The sequence below is a fragment of the Musa acuminata genome, chromosome BXJ2-8, assembly GCF_036884655.1.
Source record: "Musa acuminata AAA Group cultivar baxijiao chromosome BXJ2-8, Cavendish_Baxijiao_AAA, whole genome shotgun sequence".
NCBI classification, from domain to species: Eukaryota; Viridiplantae; Streptophyta; class Magnoliopsida; order Zingiberales; family Musaceae; genus Musa; species Musa acuminata.
In genome coordinates, this window is record NC_088345.1 from 4,464,285 (window position 1) to 4,481,793 (window position 17,509).

Here is a 17,509-nt window from a genome sequence, read left to right on the forward strand (position 1 = left end):
CCCTTGGCAAATTGGGGAGGACAATTCATTTTCAACTACATCTAAAATATAAATTTGATCGTGTATGACTCATTCACCTTATGCAAAAAATAATAATAATAATACTTTTTTTTTTATGTTAACCATTTTGATCTTGCTATATATATAGTTGTGTGCAATATGCTTATCTGACTGCACAAATTGGTATATATACTAACAACACTTGGAATGGAGATCAGCACTTGAGAGCATCAGCTTGGTTTTCTGCAATGGTGGTTAAACAAGCAGCATCAGAATTTAAAGGTCCAAAAAATCAGCCAGTCAATATCTCTGATCATTTTGATGGGTTCGAGAAATTTTATACTCCTCCCCGTACTAACGAATAATGTGTCTGAAAAAAATACACATTAAAATGTACAGATTAACTTGGAAGGAAGGATTTTTAAAACAGGGCAGGAGAAAAAGAATGCTAAGGCTGACTTCCTCACTGAAATTTGTATAAGAAGAACCAACAACAACCACTTTGACTGCAGCTAGGCATTTGTCCCCCTCGATCTGCTTCCGCTTAACTGCAGCTAAGCATTGGTCCTCATCAATCTGCTTACGGAATAGAAAAAATATACTCACAGTGCTTGCAGATTTGGTTAGATCTTTACAATCTTGACATGCATCTTCCAGTTCTCTATATATCTTTTTTGCATTTAATCATCTGGATCCATTTCTTCATCTTGCTCCATGGATCTATTTGTGTCACTTCGGTTTCCATTATCAGGGTCCGACTGTCCATCTGTTTCGTTGTCATCTTCCAGCAACTCGCCCTCCTCAACATCCTCATCTTTGGCACCAGTGGCCTTCTGGGAAGCCATTGCTAGGCCATGAACCATCCACTCAGGACATTCTTCCTCATTCCCATATAACAATTTGCCGCTGCGGCTCATCACATGACCAGGAGTGCCTGAAGATTTTGAAGTACGGCACGAACATTCTGGAAAAGGATGGGAAAGGAAAGAAGCAGGTTTCGATGATTCAGCCTCTGCTATGAATCCGTCCACACCCAAGCTCTTGTTAAGATGATCCCGCACCAGTACTGTCCAATTATGTGTTGGATGATATAGGTTATCATGTATAGAGATGAGCAGCCCGACAAGTGTTTTTCTGGTGGAAGAAAAACTCAGCAGTCACATTGTGGTCAGGGAACAAATGCAGTTGTATCAATTTATAAACATAAAATCTTCTAAAATGAATAGCCCGCACCCATTTTGCCTGTTGCCTGTGACAGACTGAATTTCTAAGAAGTGTCATAAACCAATTGGTTGAACTTACTCATTCAAGAGGTTGTTATAGCATATAAACAAGCTCTTCTAGCACATATAAGCAAAGGAATTATCACAATCCACATTTTTTGGGCCTTTACAAAAATTATTCAACTCAAGCATAAAAAATAATAATCGATGTAGGAAATTCTGCAAGGTAAGCAAATTTTAATTACTTCAGAAGCCCATTACTTTAAATAAACAAAAAAACAAACTGCTCCAAGTCTAGGAAGTATAAATATTTCATCAAACACGGAGCTAGAGTAATTAATTAAAATTTGTGGTATCACGAAAAAAGCATATGATCAAGGGAGAGTTCTACCCCAAAAACATGCCAGTTTCTTTTATAAAAATCCTGATAATTCTTTGCTGTATCCCACCTGCCCTCTCCTGAAATTTGTACAGCAGTGTTCAATAACTCAGAGGACTTTCAGATTGTTACCCTCACAGCATAAACTCTAAATATTACTATAATTGCGGCTCAAAAAACTGATGCGATTGGCTCATACCAACTGGTATTTATCGATCCAATTGTGATGGTATATAAGAAATTATGCCCAGGTATATAAGCAACTGTGACTGGTGTACAGTTCAATATCCAGATCTAAGTCGAAGTTTTTTGCTTAGTTTCGATGCCTGAAACGAATGACATGACTTATTCTTCCATTATCTCTGGTCTCCAGAATGTCCAAATGATTTCAACGACATTGACAGTAGTAATGATGGTGGATATGAATCTTACGTTCTTGTGACATAGAGAGGTCAACAGTGGGCAAAGAAGCACGCATCTAGTCATACCACCTAAGGTAAAGCTCATGTTGTCAAATTTATCATAATTATTTTTTAGAGGAAAGAAAGTCAAGGGAAAATGCTTTAACAAGGTTTGGATCAATCCAAAACAAGAACCAGCCAGTCCGGCCAGTAGCAACCCATACCAACACTACCAGCCTATATACTGAGTGCCGGTATGGTACTCCTTGACTACAAATATGTTGAGCTTCTTTTATGGTGTAGAAGCTAGGTAAAAACTTTTCAATCATTTGTCCAAATAATCATCGATTTAAATTTTGATAGGAAAACAACTTGCATAGCCCCAATCTTGGTGAAATAGCGTCAAAGAAATTAAAGTGATTGAATTGACTTATTTACTTCGCAGCCAATCAGGGTGTCGGCTCGTTTGATAATCTGCACCACTCAATATATTTGACCTATATTAGGACTTTGGACTATCAGAGACTAGAGGGACTGGGAGATAATTATTCACCAGAGGAAAGGCCAGAACATGTGTGCTGCAGCAATTAAAGATGTTGATATAAATTTAAATAAATTTAAATTTACAAAACAAGAACGGAACCGATCTTTCACCATCATTAAAAACTGTAAATCTATATCCTTAGTTAAGAGTATTTAAATCTTTATTTATAATTTTTTTGTAAAATCTTATCAACTCTCTATCTATCTCTTCTTATTATAGCATAGGTGTGCTTACTACATGTTCATATTATTTTAAGCAATTCTCTCTCCTAAATTATTTATGAATGAAAATATTTTTTTTAATCTTTCCTACTAATTTCATATATCTACATCAACATTTTCATACTACTAATATGAACTTCTTGTATATGTTGCTTCTTAAATGCTCGACAATTAGATCCATAAAGTATTGTTGCTCTCATAAACAACTCATAAAATTTTGCTTCTGGTCTAAATGATACTTGACAATCACACAAACCTCGTAACTATATCCTCATATCATTTCCTAATATTACTAAAATTGGATCTCATGTATTCAGCCCCTAACTTAGTTGCCCTTAAATCAAAGTTTTGGTCAAACAAAGGGGCATTACTAGAGAAGGACAGCCCAATGGGTGGAATCAGTTTCAAATTAGCTTGATTTTATTTTCCCTAAGAGAATATTTGATTGCATACGATAACTAATAAGGATCTTTTTCTTCAAGTCGGTCTGCAGGTTCTCTTCTACCTAATGAAAATTCTGCTGTAATAAAAAGTACAAGAGAATCCCAGCATCACTTAAAAGTGTAATTGCTGCAAAGATTTATTTTTCTTTGGAACCACATATTAAATTTATCGAAGATAGTCAGCAGGATATTGCCAGGATCTGATGAAAGAAAGAAGATAAAAACAATGCATCACTGAGAACAGATGAACACAAAGATGCAGCTTGCAACAGAATAATTGTTTTTCATTTCTCAAGATGTAACAAACTAATATGAGGGCTTTTACCTGTTGGGGCGATAGGTTACTCCAGAGGCTGTTTGGTAAGAGCGGTGACCCATGACCAAGCTTGAAAAATCAGGCCACGCACTACCATCATTGTTAAAACCAGGAAAAAAAGCATCAGCTTCAACAGAAACATAATAGTCAAGAGCATCCCAGAGTAGCCTGTGTGCTTGTTTCCTAAGATCCACAGATGAAGGGTCAGGCTCTGTATCAGTCTCAGCAATCCAACCATACCAACCTTCCTTCTCATGCTGATAAAAGGGCCTTGCAGGAGGTGGTGGAAGGGGTCGTGGTCGAGGCCCAGCTTTTTTCCACTCCTCAATAAGTTGTTTTTCACTCTTCACAGGAGGAGGCTGAGGGAGATTTAAAGGAAGAGGATATTCAGGACCAATCAAGTTTGAAAGCTCTTTCTTAGTGCACAAGGAAGTACGATCTACTAAGTTTGTATACATGGCTCGCAAAGGAACTAGGATCCTCTGTCCTCCAAATGTCTCAGAACCAGCCAAGTAAATTATGGTATTTGGTGGATATCCCATTGCCCGAAGGAGAAGTCCAACCTGCAAAGATTCAACCAATTTTGGTGCAGATATTTGAATATGTTAAAACTAACTCATAACAACAAGAAAGCACACGGAATATTGAAGACTAGAACAATAAGTAGACATGGTTATAAGTAGTTTATGTTCAATATTTGAGGCTTTGAGCAACTTGATTGGACCCACTAATAACATGAGGACTTTGTAAAAATGCTCCTATTCGACCCAAACAGAAGTAACAAATTAACTTTATTGACCTAAAACCAATCCAAACTAATGATAGCGAGCCCATCAAACTTTATAAATCAACTTAATTTTCCTCCCACTTCTAAAGTTGGAATCACAAAATTTTCCTACTGAAGACTTGATGTCATCATCAAAGTCCAAGGTCCAACACATAATCCAAAAATCATATCAAATTGGTTGCATGCAAATGCCTCTAGCTTTCTACTTGGAACTCCCCACCATGTCTAATAGTGGATCCACTTTGATACCAATTGTCGCAGTCCGACACAATGGAAAAAAATTAGCTCATTAACCTGATATGTCTGAGAGACTGAGACCAACTTACCAAAATGCCTACACCCAAGTTAATAGTAGTAGGCTCATCTAACCTTATAAATCAATTCAATCTTCCTCCCACTTCCAATGTATGATAAACTAAAGTGTTATGAAGAAGGTTACAACTTCTTATAACAAACACTAGTGGCATTTACAAGTTCAAAGTTAATCTAAAACCAATACCTTAGAAGGAACATGATCCTTTTACCATCATAGCAATTTTGTTGTTCGGTAAGTGCTCTACAATTACTACTACATTATACAGACACTGTTCTCTGATAAGTAAAAAAAGAAAAACCCAAAATGACTCCATCTAGATAAGATGGATGTAATGCCAACTGAGGATAAGGTGAAGGAAACATTTATGACAAGTCGGGCAGGGTAAGTAAAGACTACTTAGTGTGCTACGAAGCTGTTAGTTGATTCAAACTCAGGCATCACAACACAAGAACACATAAAAACACAATGATGAAAATGGCAAAGTATTCAATGAAAGGAAGGACTCTTGCTTGCAGTGATTATACTTTCTAAGACAACCTTATAGACATCTCATATCTACTTTATGTCAATTTCCTGGGGATATTCTTGAAGAATGTTCTTTAAGCAATGGCTGGGAAGCTTGAACTTCACCACAACTAAGATAAGAGATAGACAACCAAATATGTGAACGACAAGACAACAAAAACTGTTGAAGAATGATTGCAAGTGCAAGAACTAAAGGCTTCTCGCTCCAACGACTGCCTTTCAGCTTTTTGTAATAAACATAGAGAATGATAGGATAAAAATACCTAACCACAAAACATTTAGAAGATTGGGAAGAAATATATTTCTAGCCTCCAGAAGAAACACCATTTCTTGGCATCATCTAAACAATATAATATAATTATGTGAATGAATGAACTAAGTCACCTCTTCAGGGATGAGAGGGCATGAACCATTCGTTTTTCGAGCAAATGAATCAACAACAAGATCTTCGTCAACTGTTCCCTGCTTTATCAGCTGCTTCCTTGTGTATTGCATAAGCTCCGTATGAACATCCTAGCCAGTGTTAAGAAGCACTCTGGTCAAGCAAAGCATGAGGTAATATAAAACGTACGAGAAACCAGCAAGTCTAAAAGCAGAGTAATGAGTTAAATGATGCATGAGATACAAAGGCACAAAACCACATATTACCAATAGCACTGAAAAGGTACTGACAATTCTGACCAACCTGGAAAAGTTCAGCACAACCATGAAATGCTAGGGTGTCCCTCACAAAGCCAGGGTGATACGACAGATATGGACCACCAGTTCCTCGTAACCTGCAATGACATTCAATTTGATATTAAACATAGTATTCAAACTTAAATTGGTCAGTGAGGAATAAATCTGATCCAAAGTTTGAGGGTGGAATACAAGCATCAGTTCATAGTCAAACTTACAGATAAACTAACTAATTTCTTATATGTACACATCAGAGAAGTATTTTCTCTTGGGGAATCAAGGTTTAATTAGTTCATGTACTTAATGACTTAACTAAAAAGTGATACCTTTCTACCATTTGGTTGCCAAGTGCCCGGATATCTGAGCGGAATTGAAGAGCATGGAAGGCAACTCTGCATCTAAGTCTCTGATATTCGTCCATGTTTGATGGAAGGATAGGCTACATAAGCAAGAATAGATAAGAGAACCGAAAAGAATTATAAGGTACTGATGAGATTTTTCATACAGGCCCAAGTACTTGAGTAGAAGTGTCATCCTAAGTTGTCTTAAGTGCCCAGTCATTTCATTTCTCCTAGACAATCATTGCATACCTCCACCGAAACTATCAGACACATTTCAATAGACAAAATACAAGTCCTTTCAAGAATATCACTCCTATATTTAATTCCTTAATACAAGGATGATTAAAGGCAAAAGCAAGTCATAGAGTTCACAAAGAAAGAAAAGAGGTAGAATATGCAAGCAAATTCCTTTGCCATTCTTGGATCTAGTGACTCCAGGAAAACATGCAGGAACCATGGAATAAGCAGCATATGTATTTCTTCATAAGGGAGCCACAGAAAACAATTTACTTTCAGAGTTCCACATAATCTCTTCTGGGTAATAGCTTCAATTTCAAATAGTTAACTTACAAGTTAAATTAGTTAATCATTATAAGAGCTGACACAAGTAGACATAAGCCAAAACCTGGACAGCAACAATGAAAGAGGAATAATGGGCCAAAATTGACAGAAAAAAATGTGTGATTATATGTTTAGAAGGTTGGAAGACACCCATGTTGCCTACTCCGACTGACAGACTTATGGTTCCATTTCTGCTGGTGCTGATGTTGCTAGTTGTATCTGGTAAGATACTCTTTATTATCTGTTCATTTCTTTTCTGTAGAAAACTTCTGCAAAGTTGACTGGCATTTGTTTACAGACAGCCAGCCATAGCCATCAAGATTCCTTTTATATTCCCACCAGGTTCCCAATGTTATCATATTTCAGGTATTAGAAGTCTCTTATATAGTGCCTAGAGAGACTTGTTAAACATGTCATCAACCACAGTGAGTTCCTTATCGCCTATGTTATGTATACATGCATCAAGACTCCAATAGACATATTAGCTACATGTAAGAGATCTAGTTATTGAGACATGTTAAGTTACAATCTTTTCTTATTTTGTATCAGAAGCACCACAAGCACCTTCAGGTAAATAATTCTCTTTAGCAAAAACATTTAATATGATATCTACTGCACAAGGAAGGAAAAAAGCTAACAAACCAGAGAATGAAATTTCTCCAATCATTACAAGCTGTCTGCTCCATAACTGATAATTCTCACTCTTAATTGCCAACAACCTTTATCACATCATTTGTTTTGCTCATATTAGTTTAAGAGTCAGTGGAACTGAATGACTTATCAAATAGTGTTAACAAGCCAGTTTTGGGAGCCTCCACCTAACCTGTGATGCAGGTCACAATAGGTCAGGTCCTTTGTGACATACAGTGCATAGCATTATACACTCACACTTAGATATAAAGCACTCCTCTAACAAGATTTCACTTCTACTGCCAAAATTCCACATGGACCCTTCACTGTTTTATGTTAAAAGTTAAGAACCTTCGTTTGAACTCATAATTCAAAGCACTCAGATGAAACCTTGCATACAACACCATAGCAAAACCTCCCCAATAAGTACATTGCTTGTCATCCAAATTGGCTTCGACTTCGAGTGCAAAGAGTGCAGCCCTTAACACTTTGCCTTCTAGTAAGATACATGTGCAATGTTCAAAAAAACCTTGAGAAATACAAACCTTTCTTAATAATTCGTCTTGAGGATCACTGTAGAGTGCATCTCCAACTCAGTTGATGCATGTCATAACCATAGTTCCCTGACTGATGTTTCATTCAAATATCTTGCTTCTATATGCTTCTAATATCAAGCATAAAATTCTATGACGCTGTTACCTGATTGCAGTAAATCAGGTTACAACATAGTGATGTAACTTCTTTATCTTACTTTGCTTTCATGGCAGTTTGTCTGAAATTGCTCCCTCCAAGAACTGGAGATCAATTCTTGAAAGGGTAGTATCAGCTCAATAGCTACTATGTGATCTTCTAATTGATGCATGCATTAAGTGTTATGGAGTACAACAGTTACATAGATAACCAATTATCAATATTAAAAGGCTGTCTGATTAAATAAAACTAAAAGCTCTCAGAGAATTCAACAATGCCATGCATGTATTATTTGTTGGATGGTAATCTCCCTTGAGTAACTCATATAAGCTTCTACTAGAAAGTTTCTATTATTTGTGCCAAATGGGGGTGAATGGTGCTCAAGCAGTGTTTGTATGTGCCTCTTCTTCTTTAAAAATTAAGAAAACATTGTTTCTTTAACTGTTGAAAAAACTGACATCCAGAATACATGTCTAATTTTACAACTCATTTCCATTATGTAATACTAGGTTTTTTGATGGAGAGAAAAACCATTCTCATTTTAGAATAATATACAAAAAATCTAAATATGCAACTAGAGTCATACCTGAAGGCATCCTCCATCAGAAACTAATATCCTAATAACCTTTGATTGTTTAAGTTTAGGTAAGACTTCTCTGGTATAAAAGCTTGGGGAAGTTGAGGCTTTGGGTGATACTGTAGGAAATTTTGTCTTTTTCCTAGCCTCCTTCAGATCTTTAGGCAAGCTCTTTACAACAATAACGTCATCTGAAAGTGATGCTATGAACTGCTCTTCGTCATAGAGATAAGAGAAACTCCTAAATTTTGGACTGGTGGACAGAAAAAAAAAGGTGATTAGCAGATAAATATTTAGAACAAAATGACATCAGTGTCCAAACAAATGCATATAAAGCATCATTAGAGAGACCTGATGCCTTTTGACCGAACACTTTGTTGGATCTCAGGAATAACAAGTGTGGCATTTAAGAGCCTAGCAATAGCAACAAGGTCGCATATCTGCAAGAAGAAAATATATATGAATGTGCTAACCACACCATCTCATGCTAGCATATACTGAAAGGCATGAAAAACAGCCACAAGCCATGTCAAGTCTGTTCATATGTAATAATGGGCAGCAGAAAAGGCATAATACTTGCCAAGACATATGGTAAGTAGTATTTATAACGATGAGATCTTAATTCAGTGGATGAGTGCTATAGGAGAAAGAAGAACATACTGATGATCTTATCTTCTCAAAACCACCGGAGATCTTTGCATAAATAAAACCATTCTGCTGACCTGGCACTGTGAGATAAATATGAAAAAATAAAAAACCTCGTAGAAAGTAGAAAAAAGAGAAATACCAAAAAGATAAGAAAATTGCTGCATTTATAGTAATCCACACTGTCAGGTTTAGAAGGCAGAAGTTTTCTCATCATACAGCTTCCATCAAACCTTGAAAGGCGCCCCAATCCAATTAGATAGAACAACCTTAGAATGAATCACTTAGAAGTCAACTAACTTTTTTCAAATAATTTAAAAATAAATTTCTTTTACTTGCTAAAATGATGTTTACTTTTGCTGTTTTGGCCAAATTATCATTGTAAACCTGCAACTACAGATCTCTACAGTTAATGCTATTAAATAAGTATATTTGTCACGTGGGACATAACTTAACAACTCTAGAAAAAGAAATGGTGCCATTGAAAAAATATCCTCTAGTCATGGTTTTCAAATCCTAAGAAAGGGGTTGTTATAAAATGTTACTAGATAAATACGTCAAACATTATAAAACAAGTGATACCAGGATAGAAACTTCTGGGCTTAGCATATGGTTGCAAGACCTCCAATGAGCTCACTGGACCCCATAACCTTCGATGTCGAAGTTTCTGAAAGAGCATCACAAATACAATGATAAAACAACTTTAGCCAACTAAAACAATGGTGCTTTTTTCACTGAAGTAAATCTTAAGGCAAAGTATCAAATCAAATGGCGGTTTCAAGAAAAACAATACCGAATTTTGCATGATCATCAATCAAAAAGTGGGAAAAAAAAGCATGCTGATGGCTATAGATTGACGTACATGTCCCACTGGATACAGGTAGTCCTCTCGCAACTTGTATTGTATAAAGTCCCCCACTGAATAATTTGCAACAAAGAGGTGCACAAACAAAGATAAGACGGATAAGGTGATTCCCACGAGAGCGGCCAACTTGATCTTGCTCTTGTGGCACATCTTAAAGCATAGCTCGCATTTCAAACCCTAGTAGAAACAAGCACACCGATTTAAAGGTCAGCGCAAACTAGACAAATCAGACAATACGAATGGCATTACGAACCGTCCGATGCAAAGCGCACATATTACAACGAAAGAAACGGCAATGAATAAAATTTTTGCATCAGACCTATAAAGATCGGATTACCAATGAAGAACGCAAGGTTAGCAACCTAAAGAACAGTGAAGAAAGAGCGAAAAACCATAAACACACACAGTGATCTGACTCCGGCAATATCTCAGTCATGGAAGTCAAAACTTAGAGAACGAATTGATGACGAAAAAGGGGCCAACTCCAGGAAGAAACTACACCAAGAAACGCCAAAATCACGTTCGGGGATCACCGTTACACAATGCGCGATCTAGACAGCCCAGAAGCATGAAGAAAGGGCACGTCCCATAGAGATTTGCCGCTACGTCGTGTCGAGATCCTTTATTGAACAAAACGAAAGCATCCTCGGGTTCTAGGTTCTCCACCGATCTGGAAAAAGATCCATCTCTGATCCAAGAACCAGACGCGCGGATCGAGGAGAGAGGGCAAGATCAAGAGGGAAGAAGAAAGTGCAAGAATCGAAGAGAAGGAAACGAGAGAGAACCTCGATAACCCCTTGTCCGTCTTCCCGAAGGTGAGATCCGCGACGGGAACCAGAACCAGCATCCCCCTTGTCGAGCGATACAAGAGTTGGATCGGTACCCTCGACGTTCCTCGGATCTCCTTCGAGGACCAAGAACCAAAAGGGAAACGAAATAACTTGAGGGAGAGGAAGTGGAAGAGTTCGAGGAGGAGGTAGAAGGGGGCAAGAAGACTGTGAAGCCGTCGAGAGGAGCTCTTAATGAAATTAACTGCATCATCGTTGTATCATTTAATTGGGCAGGATTGGGCTTGACTTCCGAGGATGGGCCGCTAATGGGCTTTGTTGATAGTGTAGGTAATGCACGTGTTATGCACGTACTTGTCATTGTTCTTCTTGGATACAATATTCTTTTTGTCGCTTTTACATAATTATCCTTACAACTTTTAAAAATAACACAATTACATTCATACGTTTTATAAAAAGAAAAAAAGACCCAAAAACTTAGCGGTGTTCTAACAGTGCTTTGATAAGATCTTTACAATCTAAAATACTAGTATCTTAAAAATTTTAGGATGAGATCTCAAGCTCTCAACCCTATCCATGAGTCTAATATACTATCAATATATCAATATTTTAAGTATTATACTTATGATTATTTGTATGACTTATACTCCTCCAACTGAGGAGATCCTTTTTCATATAATAATGTCTATCCAAATTAATTAGAACTAATTATAGCAAAAAATAACTAAATTGAATATATATATATATATATATATATGTATGTATGTATGTATGTATGTATGTATGTATGTATGTAGCTTTACCAATGACTTTATTATTTACTTAAATTTTAAAATATGGAAGTAGATAGTTCAATGCCGAAACTTTGAGTTTATTGTTATTCTAGTCGGTATGATTCTATCAAGTTGATAAGAATCTATCGATAACGGATTGCCACATGAGATCTAACTCACCCTTAACTTATTTATCTATATGGATAAAGATTAAAATAAGGAACACAAACTTTCTTTTCGTTCGTATAAAAATATATCGTAAATAGTAAAAAGAAAATGAATTAACTCTCTCCTTTTTAAAACTATTCAAATTTATATTTAGAATATGTCGAATTATTAACTTGAGTACGGAAGGAATCGAACCCACATATATAATGCATGCTTTGCATCAATTCAAAGTTGAGCTCGTTTAACCGCAAAGGGTTCCGTACCGAAAACTCCTAGGGATATATGTATTACCTTCCATTAATCCTAATTAGGAGTTGGAAGATTTGGTCTCATGTCTTTACTAACTAACCCACGACAAAGATAATGGTAGCCAATCTCTAAAGTCATTGCAATGATCTCAGAACAGTGTCACCATGTTCTCAATTATATACACAACCAATGGATACCTGCCGGCAACAATGATAATGGTAATGAATGACTGCAATATAACATTGTAGAGTACAGAAAGTAGTATCAGAGGCAAGTCTAAACTAGGAAATGAGAATTTATGTGATTTCTGCACTCGAGACTATCGCAATTACTGTCTACCACAGGCTCTACATTTCACTAGACTAACAATTGCATGAATTCATTCCCCATTGGTGTCCCCCAATGGCCCTCAATTTCTCAAACCAAGCAATTTCATGATTTCATATTACTTTGCAGCATATAATTCACAGACTCAGGAAGTTATTCTTCCTTTAGCAATCATCATTTAGGAAAACAACATCATGCCAGAAAATATACCTTTAGACACAATCAACATCAAATGCCACAAGTCTATTAGACGAGTTCCACTGTTGCGATGGTGAGCCTCACACACACACACCAGATTATATGACCATTTATTGCGGCACACAGGTCATGAGAATCCACAAAGGCAAATAATCAACAATGGTTAAGACATAAAACATCTCCAGAAAGCACCACACAAACTAGGATATGATAATCAACGGAACTAATAACACAAAGTGGTTTGTTTTCACTGGATGCATAAGATACCGATTCCATACCGGAATACCAGTGTAAACATCATCATCAAAATGCCAATGCCCTCAAATGATTTTGGCAATGACAGAATTTAAACTCTACCTCTATAGAAAAAGGCTTTTTAGTGCAAATGTTTGCATATAATGCTCTAAAAAAATCAAGTGATCTGAGAGTTTATTGCCAGTATCCAATGGTGCAGAATCAAGTTCAAAACCATGTGCACTAGATTCTTTAATCTTTTTGCGGATGTGCGATAAATTGATTCGGATATTTGTCCACATCTGATCGTGGTTTTGACTGCTGATCATAGTATTCAACCACTGCAGCTCCAGCTAAGGCAGCTAGTGTAAGAGCCTGTGCATGCAACCTGCAAGATATATGAAAAAACAAAGAACTCCATGTCAAATCTTCAAATACATTTGAAAGATTATAAGCCTATGCAGAAAAGGTCAAAGCTTCTGGCCAAACCCTCATGAAAAATGTAGATACAATGAATGATAACATGTTCTAGACAACTCCAAAAATGGTACGATGTCATGAAATATTGATTTATAAAGAACAATCAACAATAAGGAAATCAAATCCTATGTTTAATGCTTTTAAAGTTACAAAGAGAAGAGAAAACCAAAAAACAAATTGCTCATAAGGGTAGCCATTAAAAGATCAGTTCACATCCATGATAGACTTTATCATTCTACCAAAAATTGGTGGATTCAAATATTAAAATCTTGGTATCCTGGTATCACTTGAAAAAAGTTACAGTAGGCATGTTAACAATAGCTACAGTATAATTTTTGACTCACAAACAATCACTAACTTGCAAATAGAAGTTACTGTAAGTAGAAGTTCTAGGTATCTCGATCTATTATTTAACAGGAAGGAAAGATTAATTAAGACATTGGCCATAGAGTAATACTAGAAGGTTAAAAGTGGAGAGGGTCAGATTTTGTATGATGGTTGGTGCCCCTTATATGTGGTGGTAACAAGAAAAATAAAATTAAGAAACGCTTTTGTTCATGAATAATTAGGTGTAACCTAACCAGTAGGCTAAGGGAAAAATCAAGATGATACAATATGACATGACATGAGCAGAAAATGATACAGAAATTTCGACAAGTCAAAAAGAAAGGCGAAATGCATAATATGCATATCACTCAACATATGAAATTGCTGATCTTATCATGTGTAGGACCTCTTAAATATGTTCAGAACTATATATCATGGTTAGACAAAGTGAATCGGTCATGATTAGTGGTGTGAGAAGAGATAAAGGGCCGATAACATATGTGGGGGCATTACAGCTTATCGTTGTTGTACGTACTCACCAATTTGCATATGTTTTCAAAACTAGAAGTGAAATAAAAAAATAAGGAGCAAAATAATAGGTTAAAATCCAAACACACAAAACCAAAAAGACAAGAAGCAAAACAAGTTGAAATCCACACAATCAATCATCATATTTCACATTCAACCTTGTCACAAAAGGTTAAAATCCAAACACATAAAACCAAAAAGACAAGAAGCAAAACAAGTTGAAATCCACACAATCAATCATCATATTTCACATTCAACCTTGTCACAAAATGAAAAACAAAAGCAGGGCACAAAAGCTCTATTGGAACTTTCCTATAGATAGAAGATTCAATGATGAAGTCCTTCAGTACACAACCATAATAGTAAACTGAAAATTGGGTAGATTATAAAATGTTCATGCTATGTACACTTTTGTTGATCTTACACTCCATAACATATTTGGAATTAGTGAGCTAAATGCTTCTTAAAGCACATCAAATCAGTGTTTGATAATTATCCAAATCCAGTACGCTTTTGGGCAAGTTTGATAAACATCTGGTTTATAGCATCAAATGGCATGTAATACAATAACTTTGACCCCAATATCAACTATTGTCATCAACAACACTTAAAGTGAAAAATCAACAGGTACAAAATTTCTTTAAAAAATAGCCCCTTTTTGGAAGAAATTATTTTGGGTAATCAGAGAATTCCTACACAATTATATTCTTCTAAAATATTTTCTTTCATAATTTTGTCTGACAAACCAAACAGTAAAAGGAAGATCTTCCCTTATAAATTTTGTTTCCTTTCTTTCTCTTTGGAAAAAAACCAGAGTGTCATACTTTATGCCATACATACCCTCTCTTGGAAAGGTAGCATCTTCCTGGCATTGGATCTACATACTTACACTTGAGGGTCTTACAGAAATATATGAACATTTAAACAAGAAGTATACAATAGGTCCTTGAATCTGTTTATAAGTATCAATTATCGGGCCAAGAATTTATGTATTGGCATGGTCAATCTGAACAAGAGTGATGTGCAAACCATGAAGTACTATTCAGCACCATTTCTTCAGTCATTCACCTGTTCGGTAGTTCTTATAAATACAGCTAGCTTGATCTTTAACAAAGTTGGGTTGAGATCATAGGCGTACAAACAGAGTTACCAACTTATGAAGAACGTGGCTTTGGAACATACACTTTTTCATGTACAATCCACATATCTTATTCTCTCTTCTTTTCTGATATCTTCTGTTTACTACTGTTTTCCATTTTCTGTTGTTCATCTTTAGTCTATTACGTCCTAAAGATATAAGGTATCTTGTGATAAAACACATAAAAGAAAAGCTTGTTTCAATAGAGAAACAATGGAACTCCTATTTCCAGGTTTTGAGCTATTAAAGTACTCATAAATCACATAAAGACTTCAAAACGACAACAAACAACACCTGTAAATGTCTAAAACTTTCATCATAAACGATGACAATAGGTCCAATAACTAGCTAACTTGATGTGTAATTGGCCAGAATGGTTCAGGCTTAAAGGAACAAGAATCTTGAATCACTAGCTTGTTAGACTTTATAAAAGTTAGACCACCAAAATCTTATAAGCAGAATATCTACATAGGTGTATCCATTCTTGAAACCTGAAACCTGACTGAGCAGCATACAACTATAAGCTCCGCAAAGATGTTTCCATCAAAGACTATCTTTATGTAGGTATGATGTCTACTTATATACTATTAACTTATGCAAAGCTATCATGGTGGACATGGATATAAAGTTTTGTTTCTCAGTGCACTCAATTCATTTCATGAACTTACTGTATGAGATACTATTCACAAAATTTAAAGGAAGATGTTATTATGAAATCTGCGTTTACTAACCAACTAAAGCAAATTAATGTCTTAGCTGACTATTGAGCTGCATTTATGTATTTTATTTGTCCCAACCATCCGGCAACAGGTGAAACTTGAGCCTGTTAAAAAACCTGTGTGTGTTACTTATAATCTTTAAAGTTTAAAAAAAAGCTATCTGAACAGAAATTATGACCCTCATTTGCTTAGACATCAAAAACTGGACAAAGACTTGAGTTTGTTCTGAATAAGTAGAAATCATACTTGCAGAGAATTATTAACAATCGTGCAAACATGGAAAACCTCTGCTGAACTCAAAGTTTCATATATACTGATAATCCGGTCAACTCCTAGAAATTGATTTTCTATGAAGGTGAACCTATCTATAAGCATGGCTAAACTCTGGAAGACCTTACATAACCTACATTAAGCTTCCTAACCACAACAACCATAGCAATATGAATATGTACAGGAACAAGTAAAACATTGAGCACTGTCAAGGCCCAACTAATGAATAATGGTTGCGCTTTCCATCCATCGATTGGTATCTGAGAAACGTTAGATGTGATTAGCACACTCATCAACTTCATATCCAGTAGCCCATGATTAATGGTACTTAAAATTTAAGCCAGCGCCCTTATAATATCCAAGAATCGATTAGAACTAGGGTTAAACAGCAATCTCGGGTGTCATCAAAGTCCCATGGCGGTGGAAACAATCACATGTTCTTCAGCAAGTACGCATCAATAAGGATATCATCCGTCGACTACCCACAACTGTCTGTCTCCACTCCGGCAAAATAACAGGGAAAATTAACCCTTCAATCATCTCAACCACGATCCACAAGCACCCCCCAAAGAAACAATGAGAATCGCTTCTAAGGGCAAATGCCATGTGAATGGCAACAGAACATAAGAAACCCTAATTCTTAAAGCCTGAAATCATCGCAGCAATTCATCACAAACAGCAACGTTAGATGAAAAAGATAAAATCAAGAAGCACAAGATAACCTTTTTCGAAAAAAATTAAACAAACAAGAGGAAATCTTCGCCAAGGAAAGAACAGATGAGCCAAAACAAACCTCGCGTGGATGATCTTGACGCTGGTTTTCATGTTAGGGCGAGACCAGTTGTAGGCGATCGAACTCCCGATCCCGCTAAGCCAAAGGCACCCTGTTCACCCACAAAAACACCGACGCGAACAACGAATAAGCCGAATCGATCAGACCCTTTTCAGCGATCAGGTCTCTCGAATCTTAATAGGAAGAGAAACTGAACAGATCAATAGATTACCGACGGTTCGAAGCTTGTGCTCCACAACCCAACTCCTGATCGATCCAAGCGAGCTCCGACTCTCCGCCATCCCTTTCGACTCCCTCCGCTCGCTTCTCCTCTCTCTCTCTCTCTCTCTCTCTCTCCTCTTTCTCTAAAGCTTTTGGCCGTCGAAATATAAGTAG

General features: G+C 36.4%; 2 protein-coding genes across 4 annotated transcripts; both read right to left on the bottom strand.

Moving 5' to 3' along the window:
• Positions 1-249: 249 nt before the first annotated feature.
• On the bottom strand, positions 250-11,160 carry LOC103993673 (protein EMBRYO SAC DEVELOPMENT ARREST 30). 3 transcript variants are annotated; one of them, XM_065120048.1, is made up of 12 exons: positions 10,928-11,160; positions 10,676-10,812; positions 10,140-10,319; positions 9,860-9,944; positions 9,293-9,360; positions 8,984-9,072; positions 8,642-8,885; positions 6,160-6,272; positions 5,841-5,931; positions 5,540-5,668; positions 3,537-4,090; positions 250-1,134 (listed from the first exon to the last, which is right to left on the bottom strand). In XM_065120048.1, the coding sequence occupies exons 3-12, from the start codon at positions 10,290-10,292 to the stop codon at positions 681-683; spliced, it is 1,980 nt and encodes a 659-aa protein (XP_064976120.1). In that variant the 5' UTR covers positions 10,293-10,319; positions 10,676-10,812; positions 10,928-11,160; the 3' UTR covers positions 250-680. The 3 variants fall into 3 exon arrangements, with proteins under 3 accessions (XP_064976120.1, XP_064976119.1, XP_009412100.2); XM_065120047.1 differs by having other exon boundaries at positions 10,676-10,830; XM_009413825.2 differs by lacking the exon at positions 10,676-10,812.
• Positions 11,161-12,823: 1,663 nt separating this feature from the next.
• LOC135618802 (uncharacterized) lies at positions 12,824-17,506 on the bottom strand. Its single transcript, XM_065120049.1, has 3 exons — positions 17,346-17,506; positions 17,135-17,225; positions 12,824-13,267 (listed from the first exon to the last, which is right to left on the bottom strand). The coding sequence occupies exons 1-3, from the start codon at positions 17,413-17,415 to the stop codon at positions 13,132-13,134; spliced, it is 297 nt and encodes a 98-aa protein (XP_064976121.1). The 5' UTR covers positions 17,416-17,506; the 3' UTR covers positions 12,824-13,131.
• Between the last annotated feature and the right edge of the window lie 3 nt (positions 17,507-17,509).

Coding starts and splice junctions, on each gene's coding strand:
- LOC103993673 (XM_009413825.2), bottom strand. CDS start 10,292: ATGTGCCACAAGAGCAAGATCAAGTTGGCCGCTCTCGTGGGAATCACC. Junction 5,669..5,840: donor GTTGTGCTGAACTTTTCCAG/GTTGGTCAGAAT, acceptor AACACTGGCTAG/GATGTTCATACGGAGCTTAT. Junction 1,135..3,536: donor GTAACCTATCGCCCCAACAG/GTAAAAGCCCTC, acceptor TTCTTCCACCAG/AAAAACACTTGTCGGGCTGC.
- LOC135618802 (XM_065120049.1), bottom strand. CDS start 17,415: ATGGCGGAGAGTCGGAGCTCGCTTGGATCGATCAGGAGTTGGGTTGTG. Junction 17,226..17,345: donor GCACAAGCTTCGAACCGTCG/GTAATCTATTGA, acceptor GTGGGTGAACAG/GGTGCCTTTGGCTTAGCGGG. Junction 13,268..17,134: donor GTCAAGATCATCCACGCGAG/GTTTGTTTTGGC, acceptor TATATCTTGCAG/GTTGCATGCACAGGCTCTTA.